Source organism: Neolamprologus brichardi, chromosome 23 (genome assembly GCF_056152115.1).
Source record: "Neolamprologus brichardi isolate AB-2024 chromosome 23, ASM5615211v1, whole genome shotgun sequence".
NCBI classification, from domain to species: Eukaryota; Metazoa; Chordata; class Actinopteri; order Cichliformes; family Cichlidae; genus Neolamprologus; species Neolamprologus brichardi.
In genome coordinates, this window is record NC_142125.1 from 9845887 (window position 1) to 9869447 (window position 23561).

At 37.7% G+C, this 23561-nt stretch overlaps 2 protein-coding genes across 3 annotated transcripts; both read right to left on the minus strand.

Moving 5' to 3' along the window:
* Positions 1-433: 433 nt before the first annotated feature.
* tmem45a (transmembrane protein 45a) lies at positions 434-7516 on the minus strand. Its single transcript, XM_087836079.1, has 6 exons — positions 7300-7516; positions 4743-4953; positions 4394-4606; positions 3359-3543; positions 3132-3274; positions 434-1972 (listed from the first exon to the last, which is right to left on the minus strand). Exons 2-6 carry the CDS (start codon positions 4936-4938, stop codon positions 1876-1878), a joined length of 834 nt encoding a protein of 277 aa, XP_087692205.1. The 5' UTR covers positions 4939-4953; positions 7300-7516; the 3' UTR covers positions 434-1875.
* A 2635-nt stretch (positions 7517-10151) lies between these two features.
* On the minus strand, positions 10152-17626 carry lnp1 (leukemia NUP98 fusion partner 1). 2 transcript variants are annotated; one of them, XM_006790269.3, is made up of 4 exons: positions 17358-17626; positions 14342-14587; positions 13279-13371; positions 10152-11154 (listed from the first exon to the last, which is right to left on the minus strand). In XM_006790269.3, exons 1-4 carry the CDS (start codon positions 17541-17543, stop codon positions 11047-11049), a joined length of 633 nt encoding a protein of 210 aa, XP_006790332.2. In that variant the 5' UTR covers positions 17544-17626; the 3' UTR covers positions 10152-11046. The 2 variants fall into 2 exon arrangements, with proteins under 2 accessions (XP_006790332.2, XP_035763496.2); XM_035907603.2 differs by lacking the exon at positions 10152-11154 and adding an exon at positions 12851-13018.
* Positions 17627-23561: the final 5935 nt, after the last annotated feature.

Sequence of the window (23561 nt, forward strand, 5' to 3'; positions counted from 1 at the left end):
CCAGGCTAGAAAAATTTAAACGCACCACCCAGTACAGCCATGAGTGAACAAGAGGGTCCAGACACCACTTTTATTTATTTTTTTCGGAGATAATAAGTTTTCTCTTAAAACTGTAAAAATAACTATACAAGTTAAATAATTGTTTTGATTCCCCGGGGAATCAAAACAAAGTGGTTTGCGCCATCGTATATAATTCACTAGCTCCTTTACTTTGTAAAGCTGGGCTTAAAACAATTTATTTCTACTAGTTAGTGGTAGAAATAAATTGTTACACCTCTCTTGCATTTCTGAATGAATTGATAAAAATAATCAAATAAAGCACCTTTTGCGTTGTTCGTAGCATTTTAACACACCAAACTGCTTATCATACCCTCATTAAATGTGCAAAGACTGTCACACAGAGGCCCATTTTTTTTCAAGACTGAGTGTTTAATCTTGTCAAAACAGAACATCTTTGTTTATCCCTCTTGTCAACAGATGTTTTGTGTTGTCCTGCCCTGACAAAAATAAATCTGCACAAGCAGTTCATTAGGACTGATCATTTGGTATTAATGTGATTGTGTACTAAAAATCAGGGGTTCTCAGGCATTTTAGGGCTAGTAGTAGTTTTAGTATTTAAACTATTAGACACTACTGAAACTTTAATCCTGGAACTTTTCAACCCATACAGCTCAGACAGGGGAAACTTTATGTTCTACAATCTTATCAACAAGAGAATGGGGCTGAGAGCAAAGGACACAGTAACTTCCCTTTATTGGTAGAAACCACATCCTTTGCTGTCACCTTTATAATAATTTGTCGCAAATTAATTGATCATTTCAATGACCCTGTCTGAGAGCCACTGATAGATGATGGTGATTATGGATACATGAATAAAGAGAACCAACTTTAAAACATATAAAAAGGTAAAATTTGGTCATAGAGGCTACCATAAATTCTGTATTGAGTAGCACATTGTAAACGCTTGCATACTAGCTATAATGTTATGCAAGGTGTGAAGGAAATGATAGGAACAATTAAATAAAATTAAAAAAATTTTACTGTTTGAACAATTTTATTTTTATTTTTATAGTTTGACACTTGGTTTGAGTCACTTGCTAACATGAAACAAAATAAAATGTACAACTAGTGCTTTCAAGTAAAACATGATGATGCAGTGACGTTTTCACCACAAAATAGCACTACTGAATACCAAACTGTGGAAAAAGTTTAGCAAGTCAAAAGTAAAGCATGAAATCCATTAAAAGCTTTTCATTTATATTGAATGTGCAAAGTAGTAACAAAGATATGACAGAGTATATGAAAATTATATTGCTGTAAAATAAATAAGAGCAGCTTGTGACTGCATACCTCCACTAAGGTAGGTAATCCCCTCCACACCTTGCATGAACCGACTCTCTGCATCCAGATTAATTTATATTTTCACAAAAGATGTTATCTCTTGATATTTATTATTAAAACTGTATTTTGCAGCTGTGATGTTGTGAAACATCCAGTCTTGTTCTCTTGCAATGGTAAATGATTCAAAACCTTCTGGATCCAGGTGGCGATGCACATATTTTTATAGTTTTTATATACAGTCACAAATTTTGCCAAGCCACAGGAGTTTCATGCAAATCTGTCCAGTAATCCTGCTGAAAAATAAACTGAACAAATCATAAAGCTTCTCTGGAGGAGGTAATAACAAAAGTATGTTTAAAACGTTGTACAGCTGGTTAATTAAGGCAGAGGTAGAGACGCATTTCTAAGGTTAAGGTTCCGTATCCACATCAGTTTCCACATCTGTGTCCCTTGCTTCTCATTCTGCTCCTGGAAATTTGAGCGTTTTATCCCTGATTGTTCATGAGCCACAACGTAGATGCACAACAGTCTTCCTCACATAAGCTCATCCTCAGACTCTGGATCTCGCTCTCTTGCCTTCAGAAGTCCCATTTCCACTGGAGGTGTCTTCTTCAGTCTGGAGCGAACCGCACTTCAAAAGGAAAAGAACAGCAAACACGAGAATCACACATAATGTAAACTGTGCAGGTCTCCAGGATAAATAAACAAGTGTCTATCAGATACAGAAAAATACAGTACATTTCTGTCCCTATAGGTATGCACTAGGGCTAATGATTGGAACTAAAATTAAATGTATAACTTTTGAAATCCAAAGGTTTTCTTTTTGTTTGTTTTTTTTAATAGATGTGTTACAGTGGTCCCTCGCTATATTGCGGTTCACTTTTCGCGGCCTCGCTGTTTTGCGGATTTTTTGGGGGTGCAATTTTTTATTTATATATTTTCTTAAACAGCGCATTGTGTTCTGCGTCCTGATCAGCTATAGACCATTTTCAATCAATCTCGTGCTGTGTCTTCTATACAGTACAGAATTCGTTCAGCCTGTCAAATTTACATAAATCTTCGCTAGCAGAAGACAACAAACACAACAGTGTCTACGTCAAAGGATTATAAGGAGCATTAAGTAAACCAAACAGTCAGATAAGTCAAACTTTACTCAATTCCTTCTTCTTGCTTCTTCTACTTCCGTACCATTAATTCATTAATGTTGAATTGTCTCGCAGCTGCTCTATTCACATGTTCTGGACTTGAAAACAGGGTTTGATCTTTGGTTTTATTCTGTAATACTGGACTTATTTTTCTACGAAGGTTTGAACTTTGAGAGTGTTTAAACAAGAAAGAAGCGCGTCAAAATGTCCATGCCTGTCTGAGAAAAGTGTATAAAGTGTGTAGTGAGGGGTTTTTACAGCCTTAAAACATCTATAATAATTGTAAAAAAAAAAGTTCCCTACTTTGCGGATTTCACCTTTCGTGGGTTATTTTTAGAACGTAACACCTGCGATAAACGAGGGAACACTGTTTTTTTAAATCTACATTCTTGAGCAGCAAAAACACATGTATTACAAATTTTCTCTCTTGGATTTTATGGTGAAATAGTGGCAAAAAACAAATTTGATTAAATATGAATCAGAGGTTTGTTCTCCTTGTGTCTGGTTATATCTGCACCTATGGCCAATTTAAAGCCTTATGTGCTAAATAAGACAAAAAAAAAAGATGCATTTCCAATTCTTTGAATATATCTAAATCCCAATGGGATGTCTTATTGGGTTGTCTTTTGTGGAGCAGGTTCTTACCAGCTGACGATGCAATAGAGCACGCTCACTATAAGCATGGCGAAGGCGAGGTGCCAGGAGTAACACATGGTAATGAACATCATATTGTTGGGATCTTTCAAGTCCCACTCGGGGCCGCGGGGCGGGTACAGCACAAAACCAACCTGTGGTTTAGAGGAGATAACATTGGGAGGAATTCTAAATCAGCAAACATAAACATCTGCTCATAAAGCCACATTCAGATTTACCTCCCAGAACCAGGTCCCCTGAACCACCGTTAGCGTGCACCGCAGCAGCTCCAGAATGATGTTGCCTCGGTGAAAGATCTCCAGGAAAGCAACAAGAGTCTCTCCAAAAACCGCGTACAGAAGGAGCAGATGCACGTGGACATCCAGCATGCCCCTGCCATGGAGGTGGTAAAGAAAAAGAAATCCTGCAGAGAACAAAGAGCTGGTAATGTAGGTAAATGTGTTTGTCTTTATCAGTTAAATTGCATCTAAACTTCAAATATTTATCCCAAGCCATCGCCACAGATTGTCTTAAATTCAAACAGTGCGAAAATAATTGACTCAAAATGCTGTAAAAATGCAGAAAGTCCTATCTGTGCTTGGTTTAAATTAGGCTTAAACCCCACAGGGTACACTTAAAATGACCTTTGAATGGAAGGAACTCAATTTGATTAACAAGAAATGTATTTATACAAGTTTATTGGAAAATGTACAGACAGGCAACAAGTTTTAAATAAAAATTTGAATTAAAAAAAAAAAGATCAGAGTATGAAAGTTGGTCTATTGTATGGGAACATATGGCAGAAGCTTCAGTCAAACTGGCTCATGTTTTATTAAAGTGACATTTGTATTACAATTTATGGAAAAGACATCAAGTTAACAGGGTCAGAAATAACAGTCTACAATGCATGTGATGATTGCAATGCTTGGGGATTTGAACCATTTGTAAGTTAATATTTTCAGTGCAAGATGCGATCAGACTGCCAGTGAAAACAGTCCATCTACAATTACAGCGATGGATAATAAAGGTGGATATAATGGTGCACATTCATAAACCCCTCAATATAAAGCTTGGCCAAACACTAATGGAGGATTTTTTTTGTGTTTTAGATGTAAGACTATCTTCGAGAATAGTATTGTTTACTCGAGACTTTGAAGGAACCAAGGATTAAACTGATTAACTTATTAGTAAGCGATCTGCCCTGAAGCACTGGCTTGAAATAAAAAGGATATCAAAGGATCTCAAGGACAATGATTACATTTTATTCTTCTTACCTTCATTAAAGAAAGCAATTGCCAGCATTAACCGATCCAGTGCCAGTGGTGCCGCTTCTGTGGTGTGGATAATCAGAGACACTGTTGCAAAGAGCCCAAAGAACAAGTACATGGTGGCGTGGTGCCAGCTGTGCAGATGGTCCCAGTGTTTCTCTACGAAGTCGTACAACTGAAGCTTCGGTCCACCCGATCCAAACTGTTCTGCCAACATCCCTGAAAGCACCACATCAGAGAAAACATGCACATCTCCTTAATTAAAGCCCTGATTTGTCTTGGATTTACTCGAGAAGAGTCTTGCTAGTTATATCTGATATATGGATGCATTAAGAAGCTTTTTGGACACGCTTACCAACAAGGGAGAAAAAGAGTATGACTGAGCTCTCAATGATCTCCAGCCGTCGCTGTGAGGCTCTGCTAGCCAGACGAGTAGAACCAATACCCTTGTTCCTGCGCGTGGCATGCCAAATCGAGTACTTTACCGTCCACCAAATCCCGGCAACAAGGAAGAAGGTCCCAGGGAGAGCGTGGCCTCTGAAGCTGCCCATGATACCTCTCAACACCTAGAGAAACAGATTAGGTACTTCATGGAATTAGAAGTACATATTACACAAACACTTCTTCCCACTACTAACATGTTTATTTAAATCAGCCAGATATGACTTGAAACAAACAATAATTTAACCTAATTTATCACCTGAAGAGTAGACAAGATCTATTTTTAGCACAACTGGAATAAGTGGATAAAAGAAAAGGGAAAAAAGTGCAACAGTGCCCATAATTTAGTTAAACAGCGTAATCAAACATAATTAGCGTGTGTGTTGGAGACCGTCCTACAGCTGAGCTCAGCAGAAGAGCGTCTAGCTGTGGGAGGAGGCCTGTTAGGAGTGTCACGAGTCATTTACCTTTACGTGCAAAAATAGAAACCCATTTCTTAACATGCACTCCAGAAAAAGCACTTTGTTTGCAAAGACTGCAGCAGCATCTAACACTGAGTATAGGATCCTCTTGATAATGACTAAATATCATTAAACCTGCACCGGCTTATGGTTAGAGCCTGAGCTTATAACCCATATGTAAAGGTTTTACTGAGGTCAAAGGGTGAAAAAGACCAAGATTATTTTAATAGTCTATGCACCAAAATATCTTTCTGAAAACAGAATCACCACCCCCTGCTGGTTATTAGAAAGAATGCAGGCTCATAAATTTTCCTTTTCAGACGTGGAAATGTCTATTGTATCAAGTTAATTTATGTTTCTAGGCCAAGCAAAAGGTTAATGGGAAAACTTGCAGACTTATCTAAAAAATAAAACTCAGAATTTGATATTCTCCTTTTTCAAAAAGGAGGAAAAAGCATGAAAAGCAGTCAATACGTCATTATATTGAGAAACATGTCAAAATGAGAAACAATTTACATCATTTACCAAGCTTGATATAGTCCAACATAGTTCATATTATCATTAAAACAAGACTTTGGAACAATTTTATCATAGTAACTTAAAATTTTACTTATGTGATCAGAGGTACTGGAATGGTAAACATAATGATATTGTCTCCGACTTCTATATATGAGGCTTCATATTTAATTAAAGAAAGAAAGCTTTTTAAAGTGTTTGACTGCAGTGCTCTTAGGCAATGACTGCACTTTGTAAAGTGAGAGCAAAGCTGGAGTGGCATGAATAGCAGGCAGAGAATAAGAAAAAGGCGCATGGCTGTACTGTCCTTTGTGATGGAGATGACCAGGCAATATTCTGCTCGGCAACAGAGGAAACCTTTGAAGGAGGACACTCAATAGAAACCGATTGAGATGTTAAACCCAGCTCATCTGTGTCCGACAGTCTTTTGGGGGATGCAGCCTCTCCAGACTGAGGAAAACACTCCAGTCTCCATGGCACTCAAGAGCCACTGGAGGATTCATCAGTGTTTGGCTGATTCAGTGTTTTGGCTGATTTAGTTTAGCCACAAACACTAGTCATCTGCGCCAGATATAAAATCTCCCAGACCGCTTTTTTTGACAACGATGTAAAATAAATAAAGTAATCTTTTATTACACCAACATGGTGGGAGTGGTGTAGTAAAAGTGTTCTCCACAAGTACAAATATGATTTCTATTCTGTGAATTGGTCAAAACTATGAGCATGAAGAGGTTTTGGTGCATATTTTTGAGGCTGGGATGTCTGGGAGGCAGCTGTCTTCAAAGGGTGTTCCTGTTTGAGTTTTGCTACTAAAAATATAACAAAAAACAAACAAGCAAACAAAAAAAAACTTCAGCTGAGCTAATTAGAAAGGGTGCACACTTCAATAAAGTAGGTTTTTCTGTAAGTTTTTGAGTAAATGTAGCATGGTGCATACCACCACTGATCTCGTCTCATCCACTGTAAGATTAACAATATTCTAGATCAAGCCAAAGTTAAATATAGACAATACTGAATAAGTAGCGTCTGCATCACATTTGTGAACCTACACTATGTGATACTTCACTCTAAGGGTTTATACTAAACGTTTTAGCAAGTTTAAATTTCCCAGCCAATCTGAAGTCAAATTACTCAGATTTCTCTCTCCTGAACGTAAACTTTGAGGACAGTTATGTCTTGAGGTCTACTAAAAGAAAAAGAAAAAAATGGAAACAGCCGTTTGACAGAATCAGAGCTTTTTTTTAGTAGTTTATTTATTTTTTTAAGTAGTTTATTTTAGCTTCAGGAGATCAAACAGTGCATTGGTTGTGGAAGTTAAATCGTGAAATCACTCAGCAACATTGTCTAAACGGCCACCCGATGTCTTGTACATAATTCTCGATGGAGTCCTTCCTAATCTTTCTTTCTTTCTTGACCTGGCTTTACATTTTATCTACACATGAAACAGTAGGCTTGATTGTCTTTACTGTGAGAGGAAAAGAGAGGGTCTCTTACCCAAGTTTGCTTTTCTCCGGAGATCAAAAGTTAGTGGAAGTATTCAGACAGAAAAGGGAAAGAATTATTTTTAAAGCATCTTCACTTTGCCCCCCAATTGCATAAAATCATTTTTTTTTTTTTCTTTTGGAAAAGAATATGGGTCTCTCTCTTAGTCTAGACACAAGAAGTAAACATCTTCTCCGAGCCGGAATCCCAGCAGGATCCAGACCAGATCCGTTTCACAACCCTTTTTTCCTCCCCTACTCTAAACACTTCGAGCTTTTCTCTTATCAAACCCTCCCATTGGATGGCTCCTGTGAGCTTGGGTCACCAGTCTGTGCGGTGATTGGTTGGAGGTAACGTCAATCTCAGGTGTCCACGTGTGCACTTTCACTCCGCCTGCTCGTGCACGGCTCGGTCCCTCCTCACTCTGGGAAAACCGCTACTTTCCGTCGTGCCAGGGCAGGCCTGGCTGGGCCGAGACAAGACTTCCAGCACGTAGACCACAGCTGGAAGACTTCCTCATCCTCAGGAATGAGGTTTCTTGACCAAGTCTCGTTTTACTCGCTTAATTGTCTCCAACCAGTCCACACAGTTTGAGTTACAATAGGGGAAAAAAGTAGAAAGTTGTGAATGTTTGTGAAGCAAACGACTGGCCACGTAGGGGCGTCTCCAAGATTTTTTTTTCAGTGGGGCGACATAGGGGAGTATACGGAAGAGGATTAGGGCCACTGGAAAAAAAAAGTGGGCAAGTCTTTTTTTTCTTCTTTTCCTGAATTCTGAGAAAAAAGTCAGAATTCTGAGATTAAAGTCAGAATTCTGACTTTAATCTCAGAATTCAGACTTTTTTCTCAGAATTATGACTTTAATCTCAGAATTATGACTTTAATCTCAGAATTCAGACTTTTTTCTCAGAATTATGACTTTAATCTCAGAATTCAGACTTTTTTCTCAGAATTCTGACTTTAATCTCAGAATTATGACTTTAATCTCAGAATTCAGACTTTTTTCTCAGAATTCTGACTTTAATCTCAGAATTCTGACTTTTTTCTCAGAATTCTGACTTTAATCTCAGAATTCTGACTTTTTTCTCAGAATTCTGACTTTTTTCTCAGATTTTCTTTCCAGTGGCCCTAATCCTCTTTCATAGGAGTACCGGGGGCCTCGGAAGAAAGAAGAAAACTTATTATGCAGCGTTATCAATTATAGTACTGGGCCATAATTATTCATTATATCACTTTAATGTTGTAGCTGGTGTTAGCCATTACATTATATGTAATTAAGGTTAACACATCCAGCTAACCAACAGTTAAGAAAAACTTTCTGTACAAGCATGTGGCCTTGCTTTAGTATTATTTCCCCTCTTCATGCTGGTGGCTGTGAGATTAAAATGATATGATGCATTTATGAAGTGTTGTAGGTGCATAACTTTAGGGGAAATAAACTCATTTTACTAGGTGGTTTCTAGGCAACATCAAGACATAATATTTGGCATATTAGATAAGAAACTTTGTGCGTCACATTTGGTTGCTCAGCTATTGATGGTCTAGGAGGAGTTGGTGAAAAAAGATAAGAACAAGGGCTTTAATTATTATAGTAAGATACTGGGGTGGCACAGAGCAAGGAGGTCCTGGGTTTGAATCCGCCATCTGACTGGAGCCTACATATTCTCCCAACCCTGAGTTGTATAAATGGAAGAAAATGGATGGATGGATATAATGGAGGACAAGTGGGATCAAGAGATATACAAAGAGATACAGAACGGGTGTTTCACTCCATTGTGTTTTTATTCAAGAGTGCAAAAACAACAACAACAGTGAAATGGAAACAGTGAACACAGCAGCTGGAAGTTGGTGCTGCTGAGGGTCATAGTGTCTCTTCAGCTTTTTAAGCACAAGGTTGGAAAATGTAATTAAACACATAACCTCCGTGGTGTAAGCATACTGAACCCACTGAAGCCTTTGTTCTGCAGAGTGCAAAAGGTTTTGTGTCTTTGTGCATAAATCTAATAGTAGTTATGAGCATTTGCTGGTTAAATGAACTGCTATAGCAGCATTTTAAAATTGCATTCTAATTTTCATTAACTACAGAGTTATCCTTTATATAACTGCATATTTACATGGGTAAATATATACATAGGCCAGCTCTTTTTAGTTGGACTTTGTGTACATACTGTAAACTTCTCACATGGAAGTGCAAAACACACGGCACAAGAGAGATGTTTGAAAACGATCGAATAGAAGTCACATGCAAAAACCTTTACATGCAAAACAAAAGCTAATTAGGTAAGGCAGGAAGACGGTGCAGATGTACGATAAGATATGACACTGATGCAGGGGAGGAGTTTTGTTACTTAAGAGAAAGCATTGTGAATGCAGGCAATAAATAAATGTGCATGCTCAATCCTTCAAAATAGCAGAGCAGAGCTATTGCTAGTGCAGCTGTTGAAATTTCTCTACTGGGTAATCAGCAGTGACTGAAATACACAAACCACCTTCTGCAGAATATGCAAAAAACCCATACTGACAGGTGACAAAGAAGGAAAATCAACTTCATGCTTCTCAATAAGGTATTGAGCTGCCATGTGCTGACAGAGCAATTCTAATGCACCTTAGCACCGACTGAAGCCTCTGAAACGTACTGGATAGATGAACATTATCATTCCAAAAGACATTCTCTCATATGGTGTACAGCACTGCTTAACTTAAAATCATGTTCTGAGTAATAAAAGGATTCAGTAACCCCTTGTGTCGAGTAGAAGGTGGCATCTTTCATTGTAGCATAAAAATAACCAGTCAGAGAAAGTTTGTATCGCTATACAGTGACGCTCTCTGGACTTAAATCAGCGCACCAAAACATAGCCACTGGACCCCTTCAGTGTGTGGGTCACTGGTTTGATGGTTTTCCTTTAATTTGTCACCTGTCTTAGAGTTGATTCTCTGTAGTTTTCAGCTTTTTTAAGACTGTTTTCAAGATTTTCAATTAAAACTATATCAGGAACTTGTGGTTATTATAAGATGTCAGTCAAATGTGGTCAAAAAATATATAGAATATTTGTGTGTATGAATGGTTTTGGGAAAATATTTACGTTCCCCGTATTTCTGTGCTAAATATAAAACCAAAGTCAGAAACTAGTCAGCTTAGCATTACACTTTTAACGTTTAAAAGCTTTAAACTGAGGGGAAACAGCCTGCCAAAGATGTGCTCAGTGGAACTCAGATGGGAGGTCTTATAATCCCTTAAATTCAACTGCTACTGATGCACACATTCATATGCTACCAGCTGTAAGAAGACTAATTTATGGGTTGTTTGTTTATATTTCATGATGTGATTTTATATCATTAGTTCCACTTCAGAACTTGGAAATATTCAACCTCAACCACAAACTCAGCAGAATTCAGGCAGATTATTTTGTTCATTATCAAAAAATATTGTCAGTTTTGAGGACATTTGCTCCACCTAACTGCATGTCATTAGAAATTGTTTAGAATCATTTTTGGACAAAAACAAAATAAGAATAAGAAAGACTAATCCTCCCCTGATAGTGCATTAATTTACAAGAGCTCTTATATAAATAATCACCGTCCAATGACAGCTCCTGTCTCTCACATGAGATATCCTCACTCTCATTTCCTGCTTCCTGCAGGGACAGAAGACAGTTTTGCAGAGGGTGTTCATGCAGAAAGAACGAGGCGTGGAGATGGAGAGGAGGAGGTCTTGGGGTCACATATACATGCAGGCATTTCAAGTGTAGGTGCAGGACCATTATGGGACGGTGGTGCGACAAGAAGGCCAATAGAGGGGCTTTAGCATGGATACGTAGACACGGCATGTGGGACAGTTCCTTTTCCCCCATAGCCACTGCTCCATGCACTGAAACACATTTTAAAACACACCATTGCATCATTGTTGCTATGATCTGTATCATGTATCATTTATGCAGTAATTGATATTTTCAACTGATGCCAGGAGGTCATTTCCAACATGTTGATGCATGAGCAACAGGATCTACGTGCACAGACCCTAGCCCTTAGCTGGGACAGTGTTGCTACCTATTTGAGCAGCTTTCTCTGTTTCAAAGGCTACGAGTCAAAGAAGGTTTTAAATAGATTTCTTTACAGTTAATAATGTGGTGCCTTGCTTTTTATTGACTTTTATTATATTCACTTTGGCAAAATGTTAACATGTTAACAAGTTCTGATTGTCAACAGATTCAACAGTATATATAGTGACTCATTAAGAGAAAGATGCAATCAAATCATAGCAGAAACACAAATACACTGTAGTTCTGATGAAATGCCTTTATAAACTGTAAATATTCTCTATTGATTATAAAGTATATTTATATTTATTCTAAAGTGATATTTAAAACCATTTAATTAGTCTAACCATAGAGGTATCTGCTCATCCAATAACATGCTGTGAGTCTAATAACTGAATACAATGACCGTTACATACGGAGGCGTTTCCAGGAAATTTTATATGGTTTTGGCACAGAGGGACCCAAGAACCAGTAAGGGTGGCGTAGAGCACAGAAAACCAGACTTGTATCCATGGATACCAATGCTGGGATTAGTGTTGAATCAATACTAGAGCAATAGGATTGATACTTTGTTTCTAACCAATAGTGAAATGTGTGAAAAAAAATAGTGAAAAATCCCTGAAACTTTTTGTGCTGACTGTCATCCCTAGTTTATTTATTTAAAGAACATAAACTGATCCAACATAAATCGATCCAAAGTGCTTTAGAAACAGGCACACAGCTGAAAGGTTTGTTTTTTTTGTGTCAATTGTGTTTTGGTGAAAGTAAAAATCACAGTGATTTCATTAAAGTGTGTTCAGACTTTGCATATTGATGACACTTCATCTCATCTTCAATACATAATTTGCTTTTATTGGTTAAATAGTATCGGTAATACTGGCCCTGTATTTAGTTGGTATTTAATCAATGCCAAAATTTGCAGAATGCAGCACTAGAGTCAGGAAACAAGCAGTGGATCAAACCACTGTGAGGCATGTCATGGGGGAGTCATACATCCATAACTGAGCAGAAGAGCTTTTAGTGTGTATTATCATATTATATAACATTATATAGTTATATTTACAATAATGTATTGAGGAGTACCACAGTGTTTTTTACAGCAAAAATGTAACTGGACACCTTACATCCCCCTGTTATTTTCACTCATGTTTGCATTTATATAATACAGATTTAGCTGGGGCACCAGGTGGACCTAATAAATTTCAGGCCCCAAGCCAACACTTTAGCAACACCCCTGTTTACAGAGTCATGGTGCAGTGCAGTTTTTCATACAAAGGAAACTTTGAGTTCAAACCTTTAAACTCGGTCTCAATTTTTTTTTCTAACTCTAACCCTTTTCAAATATTTTTAACTCTGTGTTTGCACACTGAAGAGAAGGAGTTGCAATTATTCCAAAAGTGACTTAAAACTCTGACCCAGAGGGGATTTTAGGCCCTGATTTTTCAGTGTCACATCATAGTAAAAGTTCAGGAGAAATCCTGACGTTTTCACTGCAAATCATGCATTTTCCCCTTCTTGAAAACAATATCAGCGATGTCTCCTCAGGGAATGTTGACGATGGAGTGTGTGCTGCTCCTTCTCCGTGGAAATCTGTCCATCTGCAGACCTCCTCCTCTCCTCATAGAGCTTCATCCCCTGTAAAACAGCTGCTTCACTGCTGCTTCGGGGCCGACACTGCTCTAACCTCCGAGCTGCCTTCAGCACCCACCAGATGGAAACATCATAATGAGTAAGTATCCAGTTCTGGGACCTCAGGCTGTTCAGTGTACTCCATGCATCTACAGGGATAAGTTTCTGCTGCAGGCATTGTGTTTTCATTCCAGTTCACATCATGCATGTCCAGGAACAGGCTGCTATCATGCATCAGAGATCTGGTGTCTGACTTGCAGGAATTTGAGGGAACACAGTGTAGACACAGGTCATGCAGTAGATCTGACGTGTACAGGTTCTCTTACCTCTTTATGAAAGCGGTGTGTACAATGTGGCACTCCCCTCCCATTCTTACGCATGTCCTCATGACAGATCAGGCACAACGTATCGTCCTTGTTCTGTGAGAAAAAGAAACAACATCTGACCAAGATTTCAATAACTTATGTATTTATAAAAATAATAAACCTGTATTATTGCATCAGTGGGAGATTAGTAAGATCAGTTCAGAGCAACAGCTTCTAATTAGGCTACTTTCTGAATGAAAAAACAAGAAGTAGGTGTGAAGAAATCAAAAGTGTAACTGCAAAATATGAAATGCTACTTAATATTTAATGTAAATAGAAAATAAAGAGCCATCTGTATATGAAAAGATACAAATATGAAAGTTTCCTCGGTCAAAAATAACTTATTTCAAGTTAAATATAAATATATAAAATATGTTTGTTTTGAGTCTGTAGAACTTAAGGAGATTAAGTGACAGGAACTTCATATATGTAACTTATATACCAAAGTGAAGGAGCTCCATTTAATTTCAGTAAACTAATAAATAAAGATATAATTTTTCACAAAGTTATGATAAGCTGTAAATGTTATTTGCACTGTGTATGTTATGTATCACATTTTTGTATTGATTTCCTGTGACACCACAAAAATACAGAAACACCGTTTCATTAACGTTAAACCCCTGACAATGAGTTTTAACAGGGCTTGACAAAAAAATTTGTTCCAAGAAAAATCAGGTATGAAAATGAAAAAGGATTAAACATGCATTCACAACTATATTCTTTAGTATGCAGACAAAAAGCATGGACAATAGAAGAAAAAGAAAACTTCAAGGTCCTTGTGTGCATTCAAGACCAGTTAATTATGTGGGTATTTGTAGGTTATGTAATTCACAGCTTTGTTTTTGGCTGCACATAAAAGTAATGCAGCTTTTCAGGCTCCTTAATTTTTACGGGCTTCGCAATTTTATATGAGGAGGAGAAAGACCATCAAATCTGATCGTCCTTCGGTCATCTATGAGAAGGTAAAAATCTGTAAAGACCATTTATCGTTCGTTTAGTTAATGTTATAAATCCTCCTGCTCACCAGAGACGTGGTCTTCTGATCATTTAGACAGAGCCTCTTCTCAAGTGTCTCTGTGAGCTCTGGGATGGTGGTGATGCGATTCTCTGCGATCGCAGTCTTAGCGCGGCTGTTGTCATCTGCAGAGGCACGGCGAAGCTTCTGGTGGACCCTGGTTTCCCCCTTATCCTCTCTTGATTTGACGTGGCTGGGAGTGGGCGCCATTGTAGCTGCATGAAACCTGTTTAACTTCATGACATCTAACTGTGACTGAGGATTAAGAACAGAACGATAAGTGTTATTACACCACGTAACAACACTTGAGAGTAAATTGATTGTGTCACATTCCCTCTAACAGTGAAGCGGAGTTGTAAGAAGATTAAACTAGAGAGACAACCATGTCTGCCTTATGTCTGTCAAAGGGGTTAAACACTCACTCGCTAATATCCTTAAGTAACATGTTGGCAAAGCAGCTACCTATATATAGTTTGACTCTAGACTCAGGACAGAACGTAAATATATATTTACACAACAGCAATAATCTGATAATGCAACTCCAGTAAAGCATCAAAGGTGAAGGTACAGATGAATTTCAGTGTTTGGCTAGACTTGTAAGTCTGTAACTACTGAACTGTTCTCTTCAAATGATGTATTTCTGGAGCACTCATTACTAAACTAAGGTTTAACTCTTAATGGGAGCTTTAAATAGCGATGCACTAGACACAGGCTGACATTATACAACCCCAGAAGTTATTTCTGGTTCTACTTAACTTTATTACTACTGCTGAGGAAAAAAACACGATGTCTAGATGTTCCTTTGACTTTAAATTTGAGGGGAAAAAATAACATGAGAGATCTGTGACAATGTGATTTGTTTCTGTTTAAAGAAACTAAACAATGTGATGAATGTTACTTTAAATAGGTCAAAATATGTGTAAAGGTGTGACAAGTGCAGTCAACGCTGATGCACCTTAATATGTCAGATTTTCTGTTGATCTACTATCTCAGTTAGTATTGAGCAGGTTCTTCAATTTTGAATTAATTGCCTACCACTGCTTTAGGGTGTAGCTACTTTAGGAGTCAAAAGTTTTTATATGTGCAGTATGTGTATTTTTTCTTTGGATCAACCTCTCACTTTGATTTCATAAACCTTGATCTCACCAGCCAAAATTTCAAACTTTAAGCTTCAAACAGGACTTCAAAAAAAGAATGGTCATAGGGGTTAATTACATCTTTTATATATATATACTATGTTTTTATGGTATTTGCAAGAAGCTTTTTTTTGTTTTGCGGTGCAAGGAAGTGGCTTGTTATGTTGATGTTGCTAGTTTTAGCTGTTATAGGACAAACATTGCTATCTGTAGCTGCCAGCCTTGTTGACTGATGAATCTCCTGGAACATTTAGTGACATCATGGGCTCATCTGTAACACCATTTTTGCATTTGCTACATTGTAAAAGATAAATGTTGTGTGATGAAAGGCTAAAAATATTCAGAATAGTTGTTATTTGAATGAGAATTTCTTTATTTCCCAGAATAAACTTATAAAGCATAGGCTTTCAGCAAAATTGTTATTTTAAATATACTGACCAATAGTTCCACTATCAGACCAAGAATCTGTGCATTACTTCTCTATTTGCTTGCTTAAAAACAGAGTATACGGGCAACTGCAAGCTTCAGTTTAAACAGCACTTCTTCTGATTATTAGTGAAAGGTTACACTATGCTACTACATTTGTTTTTGTTGTATTTATCAGTGCTTCCTTCATGATGAGAACTGATTGTGCTCACCCAGTGTTGTCTGTAAACTACTTGCTTGTAAGTTTCTTTTCTTCCACAGAGAGACCACTTTATATGTGTGCACTTACACTGTTGTGACTCTTATCACCTGCTTTAGATTAGAAAGAGTTTCTTTGGCTCCTTCCTTCCTTTAGTTTTCGCTTAACTCCTATGAAATTTGTCATACACACTAATGAAAATATACCAGAAAACTATAAAGTGAGCACCACTATTCACCACACAGGCCATGACACTTGACTATGTGGATAGATAAGTTACCCTGTTCTGTGTTATTAATAAAAAATACAAATCACTCAATTGTGCGCCATTGTTGTTGGTTGGTCTTCTGCTTGTTTGCTGCTTTAAGTTGTACCTCTATTTTTTGCTAAACATCCACATAGCCAGAGGTTATGGAAGAGTTGGAACACTATTGAATGAAGAATATGTGTAAGAGCTTTGGCATGCAGCAGCCCATGACTTAAAAACATTGTTTATAAAAGAAAATGATATCAGATGTGAAGGTATTTTTAGTTGGAAAAAATAATTTTCCTACAGACCTACACAGACACAGCTACGGCCAGACTGGTCTGTATTCATTATAGAACTATTCTGTTTTTCCTAATGAGACTGTGAACAGCTCAGCACGTGGGAGGGCATTTGCAGTGTTTGATCGCTCTGCTGTAAAGTAATAGAAAACAACTCACTTAGAGCATCAATAATTTAGTACTTTGCAGGCTTTCATGGGGAAATTTACCAAAACAACAGTTTGCACACTACTAAAGGCTTTTGGTTCGGAAGCTTTAATATTTAATTAGTTCTCATACCAGCTTGTAAAACATACATGTGTATTATTCTGCTGTCATAGTCCATATTTTGTCTTTTTCAGAGAAATAAAACTCTGTGTTTTATAAATATTCCATGCAGTGATATTTGCAGTCAATGAAGGTATGGGATCTTTCTAACACCCTGAGCTGGTTTTAAAGAAGTACATAGAAAGTATACTGTCTGAAATACATTCATCAGAGAGTGCATATATTTTATTTTCCCTCCAATTATCAATGAAGGGCTATACAGTATTATATTTAAAGGCGTGTCAAGTGTACAAGCACGCTGCCCATATGTGGTGTAAAACTGGACAAGAGAAACTGCAAAAAATGTTTGTTAAAAGTGTTTTGCTGCTGTTTAAATGTCAGTGCATGCATCAAGTCGAATGCTGCAGAGCTGAACAGATATGTCAATCCATGAAGTGCAGCCGGTCCTTACCGCAGTCGGGAGTGATGCTCGTCTATCAACTTGTGTTTTTGAAGGCCTTCTGAAACTGTGTTTTCTTTCTCTGGAATGTACAGCGTCTGGTCCGTGACCCCAGTAACTGCTCATCCATTTTGTGAAGTTACTATCATCGTCCTCGTCATTGTCCATAATGATAGCAGGCAGAAGCCGTAGAGACATGATGGAGCTGTGCAGGGAGCTTCTTGGTGCAGCAGGTCTTGGTACAACAGATGAAAGTGAATGGGGTGAGTACTGACAACACTCAGCTGACCTATTGAGCGTCTAACAGACCAGCTGCTCTGCTACACTGCACTGTCCCACATGGCAAAAGTGACTTACTTCAATTAGATGCCTCTAGTGAATCAAGCTGTCACTTTTGTTGTTATCCTTGGACAATCTAAAAATAACCTGCAGAGATTTAGCTCCAGTCTTTAAATAAGTGAATCCTCTATAATCTGTTTAACGTCACTGGTAGAACATAAACTGGAGGTGATTGGAATAAACAGCGAGGTGGTAGCTGTGACGGAACAGCTAGTATTTTGGCACAGGGTGGGTGATGTGACCACTCCTTTTAATCTTTCCATTACAGTCATCAGCCTCGGGGTAGACAACTGAAACTCCAATTTCCCCATACTTTCCACTCGCTGAGTACATCAAACCTGTCAATAATTATGGAGCGCAGGCAACTGGGTGCTGACAGCCCAAGGCTTGTGCAATACAGGGCAAAGAGCTTTAATATTACACTGTATACAACAGTTTATTTGTTTTGCTCTTTTAAGTCAAGTATGTAAAATCCAGATTTTATACATGAAGAATGAAAACATGTAATACAAGGCCTTCAGCTAGAAAAGCAGCATCTCTGGCACCATAATTCATTATATATCGTGTCAGTTCACTCTGAAAAATTATTAGTAGTAGTATTAAATACTATTATTGATATTACTACAAAAAGGGGATTGTGTATTATTGGAAATCTTCACATTAGACTGTGTTAGGGTAAACCACTATATAAAACACATTTCAAGTGAATCCCACACTATGTTTTCATTACTTTTTTTTTAACAAAAAAAAAGCAGCAGAAATTATATACAAGTCTTTATCTCAACTTTTACAAACTCAAAGTTTCCCTGTGCTAATAATGTTGTAAAGATCTCAAAGAGAAGGATTCATCCAGGGCAGGCACTGTTATGAGACATTCATGCTGCTTTATTGTGTAAACTCAGATCCCCACTGAGAAAGAGATTACGGTAATCTGTGTTCTTTCCAAAAATAAGGATGAAACAAGGTCACACCTGAAGACAAATTACCACATTTTATTAAATAAATGAAGAGTACTATCCGTGTGTGCCGTTGAGATATTATAATATCAATGAGCCTCCATCCAGTATTATTATGGGGTCTTTATCTTCCAATATAAAACACTTTGAGGCGACTGCTGTTGTGATTTGGTGCTATAAATAAAATTGAATTGAATTAAAAGTATTGAAAACAATCTCGTATTCATACATTACAAATCTGCACAGGTTATTTTTTTTAAATATAAAATTAAAATTGTGTTTCAGATTTAGGATAAACCCTCTGTATCAAACAACTAAAACAGGAGAGAATAGCTATACAATACAACACCACACCATATAATACAGGATAAAATACAATGACTTATTGATAATTTGTTATTACTGATAAGTGACTGTGTATAGCAGCTTGTTGCATACCATACAAGCATGCATTCATGCAGACACATAATCATACTCTTAATCAATTAATTACATAATCATCATGCTCTTTTTAAAGGCCGAATGACCATGATAATCAGTATAAAATGTTTCAGAAAATGCTATCGTATTAAAGCTAGTTTAAATCAAAGCAGAGGCATAACCTACTTGATAAGTTGAAGAAGGCTGTTCCAAAATTTAGTTTTGGTCACCTCTACATTTAAAATCAGAAAGCACAACACTTAAAATACCCTGAATAAATGATCAGAGAAACAGATGAGTGGAATCAGGTTTTAACAGTTCTTATGAAAGCAGGGGCCGGCCTTTCAGTCTTTTGTATGATAGTAAAATTAAAAAATGAATTCCAGATTTCACTGGAGGCCAATGAAGGGAGGCAAGGAATGCACAAACACAATATTTTATAAATTTGTTTTATTGAGACCTTATTATACATTTACATACAAAACATACAGTCTACATATAGTTAAACCTTAGTGTCACAACAAGTGTTTGCTAAAAGAAAAAAAAACAACAAAGAAAAAGTTTTTTGTTTTGTTTTTTAAGGGAAAAGGAATTTGGGTTCCTTAGTAAGGAAGGAGATATGAAAGGAAAGGCTTACGTGAGGTATAACATTTCTTATTGGCCCCTCTAAGAGAAACTATACCTTTTCCAATTTAAGGAATGACATTAGATCTGTCTGTCAAGACTTTTCTGTTGGCGGCTTGGGTGACTTCCAGTGTGGGTGAATACATCTTTGGGCAATTAAAGAGACAAATGAGGCAATACTTTCTGTTTAGTTGACTCAGATAGATTACCCATCTACTCATAAGTATGTTGGGATACGATATCAGTCTCTAGGACTTGATTTTGAAAACATTTTTCTAAAATCCTGTTTAAACATGAGACGGGCCTCACAAGTTTATTATTATTAGAGCAAGTTTATTATTTAAATATGATCTGAATATTTGAGATTTGTAAAAAAAAAAAAAAAAAAGTGGATTTTATAAATACTATAAATGAAGAACAATGTTTGCAAAATGATCCCTGGAAGCAGGAGTTACCCTGGACTCACTCACTTAATCAACAGACTGCACTGCAGAAAGAGCAGCAACACCAACCTGCATAAATAAAATATACCAGCATGAATTTATGTTAATCAGATTGAAAAATCTAAATGGAATAATCTGCTGTGTTCACATGGCTGATCTGTAAAGATTTACATTTCCAAACAACATGCCTACATCAGTAATCACGGGTTACCAAGTACCTGCTGGCAGCAGCTACAACTGAACCATGCAGTGCTAACAATAGCAGGCACAGTTTATAGGAATAACAGGTGGAGTCAAGAGAAGATCAGACATTCTTAGTAGCCCCTATCCATCCATCCATCCATCCATCCATCCATTCATCCATCTTCCCACAGCTACACACACACCACACATGTAACACACAAGGTTATTGTCTCACATCACATGTGGTGCCAGGCAAAATTGATTTTATGGCCTTCATTGCAAGAATCGATTATGTTCAGGGCGGGCACACGTTTCGTGCTATGCTCAACTTTAACAGATTGATCGATTTTTACATATCTTGCTCTTAATTCAATGAAACTGAAAAAGAGAAATATTCGTATTTGAAAAACAAAAAGGATTAAATTCCCTACAGAAAGAACCGGAGACAAGTGACAAATTAAAGGAGTTGAACTCTGGCTCTCCACAGTCAGGGGATTTAGGGCTTTGCTCTGATGACAGGGGGGGTTTTGCTGGTATGGTTTGGAAATCAATGTAAAGCTGTTTTGATTGATCACTTTTATCCTGTGATAAAATATGCAATGGGAGTGGTCTCTCCCAGGATGACAGTGCTCCTATTCACAGTGCATGGTTCAATGGCCACTCTCAGGTTAATAAAGGTGGTCTGGTTCTTCAAAGAATCTCACCAATAGAAGAAACTCTTTATTTTAATGATTTTTTTTTTTTCATATACTTCATGTGGTTCTATTATGGTTCTAGATTTTAGTGTTGTTGTTTTTAAAGTTTGTTAATTAATTTAACATATGTTAAAATTTGAATTTAGGTTGAAGAGTGCGTCATGTGTTGAGTTTGTCTTCCCTCATAAACATACTGTTTACATAAGAATACTTGCATTTAATATAACAATAAAACAATAGAATATAAACTAGTCAAACACGAAGCATGAAGTCATGACACCACATGAATCATTTTAATTTTATATATGAAACTGACCAAATTTCAACCACCTTGATCATCTATTGTAGGTGTTCTAAGATGCTTAACTGTGTTTTGTTTTCTTTTAATTCATCATCTGTGTGTAAGTCAGTTATGATATAATTTAAAGCCAGTCCTTGCATTGCAGAACAACTAATCAGGGAACAGTTTTTCTATGAATAGATGTTACAATCAGACTCTTCTGACAGTTAGTAGAGTTGACTTTGAAAAATTGCCCACTGCTGGTGACTGTTTGAGGACAGATGGCCCGAGGCACAAATTGAGTAGCCAGGCAGCAGCACGTTCCAGACAGACCAGCACTCCAGCACACAACGGCTTCTCTCTGTCTCGATCTCCCCTCTCACAGTCTGTTTTGAGCAGAGGCTTGGAAACACACACACACACACAGAGGTGCCTTGTTTTCTCACGATCTCTCAGGTAGGTACAGGTCACGAAGGAGAAAGCAACTGAAAAAGCTCCCCACTAGTATTTAAAATCTATTTTTTTTTAAAAATTGCAATCTGCAAACAGAATTGGGCAGAATGTGACTAATATTTTGGCCATTACTGAGCTTTCACTTGTTAAGAAGGAATACCTTTTGACCTTTGAGACTTTGTAGTCATGTTCTCAGCCTTCACAGATGACGAGGAGCAGTTGGTTCATTAGTTCATAAACTGTTTTCAGTTACAGTGAAATCAAATAAAAAGAAAAAGGGGGATCACTGCTGGAGGTTTTATCCCAGGAATGGTGCCTGTCTCGTGGGGAGGGCTGCTCCGTGAGGACGGGGGTGACGCACACCAATTTGACTCAACTCTACTTTCCAATTAATATTCACAGGTTTCATTTACAAACAATCATTTAGCATGCAATCCCAGTGAGGGGACACCTGTATGACCTGTATTTAATACCCGTGAGACATCGGTCTACATACTCACTTTAAATATATTGTCACGGCAAAACTGTCACAACACAGAATGGACCAAAAACACAGACCCAAGACAGTAGCACAGGTTAGTGTAACATGAGATTTATTTACAGTGATTGTGATATGGTGTAAACAGTCATATGTACCCTGACGTGACACCATATGAGCTGAGAGCAGGTGAACTATAACAATGGCTGTGGGATAAACTCTGCCAGTGACTATATACAGGTGCAAGGGCAAAGCTAAGGTAAATCCTAATAACATGAACTGTGAGGCATTATAAAACTACAAAGCTATATACAAGGTCATACACACATAGTCATAGAAACACTAACTGTGGGAGGCATACGCTGATTAAAGCTATGAAAGTTACATGAACAGGAGTGAAAGCTAGATACGGGAGACCCAGGGATGATAGTGGCACGTGAGTGAACTGTAGATTGGAGGCACTGCAACACAGGGAGAGGTGAGTCACAGTGGACCCAACGGAACGGAAAGAAACTGATTCAGTGTGGATATTGTGTGGGGGGCATTTTGACTCTCCCCTCCAATTATGCTCTCACCAGAAGATCTCCAAGGCTGGGATTTTTTCTGAGAGCCCTAATAACTCTCTCCTGGTGAGGCACGCTCCAGTTAGTTTGCCGCAAACTGTTTCACCACTATATGGAAGCATTGTCAAAGCAATGTCAAATTTGAATTGGAGCATCACTGGGCTGCAATTCACATTGTAGAGGGATACAACAACAAACAAACACAGACACACACAAACACAGAAACAGACAATTAATAAAAATTATATATGAAAAATGCAAAAAGTGAAAAAAAAATTGATTATGTCCTTCTTCCAATGCATTATGGGTCCTCAAAATGGAACCCTTATTTCACTCCCAACTCAGCTTCTGTACCTCCTACATCCAGCAGGAGCTATATTGCCCTAAAGGTCTCCTCCAGCTCTATCCTATGGTACACATACCTCAATTTCCTACCTTGCAACAATGATTCAACCAGCCACTGCCTCACAGGCCTTTAAATACCACAGTGGGCACCTAAGTGGCTCAAAAATTGAACTTTCTCCGATTGCCACCAAACTTGGCAGGCACGAGCCTACTGCTACCAACACCTCTCACACAAAATTTCCCCAGTGTGCTTATGCTTCTCCAGTTATTGATGATCGTCACATGACGATTGTGGTTATCGCCAACCCCTTGGTATTTGGACACATGGCTTAGAAGCTTTCAAAATCTTTTTTGATAAATTGAACAATCACCACCCCTTTAATGAAGTTACAGTTTCAACTAAATAAATTCCAAGTTAACTTTTTAGACACAATAGT

Coding starts and splice junctions, on each gene's coding strand:
- tmem45a (XM_087836079.1), bottom strand. CDS start 4,938: ATGGGCAGCTTCAGAGGCCACGCTCTCCCTGGGACCTTCTTCCTTGTT. Junction 4,607..4,742: donor ACTCTTTTTCTCCCTTGTTG/GTAAGCGTGTCC, acceptor TGGTGCTTTCAG/GGATGTTGGCAGAACAGTTT. Junction 1,973..3,131: donor CTCTATTGCATCGTCAGCTG/GTAAGAACCTGC, acceptor TTCCTTTTGAAG/TGCGGTTCGCTCCAGACTGA.
- lnp1 (XM_035907603.2), bottom strand. CDS start 17,543: ATGTCTCTACGGCTTCTGCCTGCTATCATTATGGACAATGACGAGGAC. Junction 14,588..17,357: donor GAGCATCACTCCCGACTGCG/GTAAGGACCGGC, acceptor CTTAATCCTCAG/TCACAGTTAGATGTCATGAA. Junction 13,019..13,278: donor CACACCGCTTTCATAAAGAG/GTAAGAGAACCT, acceptor TGGGTGCTGAAG/GCAGCTCGGAGGTTAGAGCA.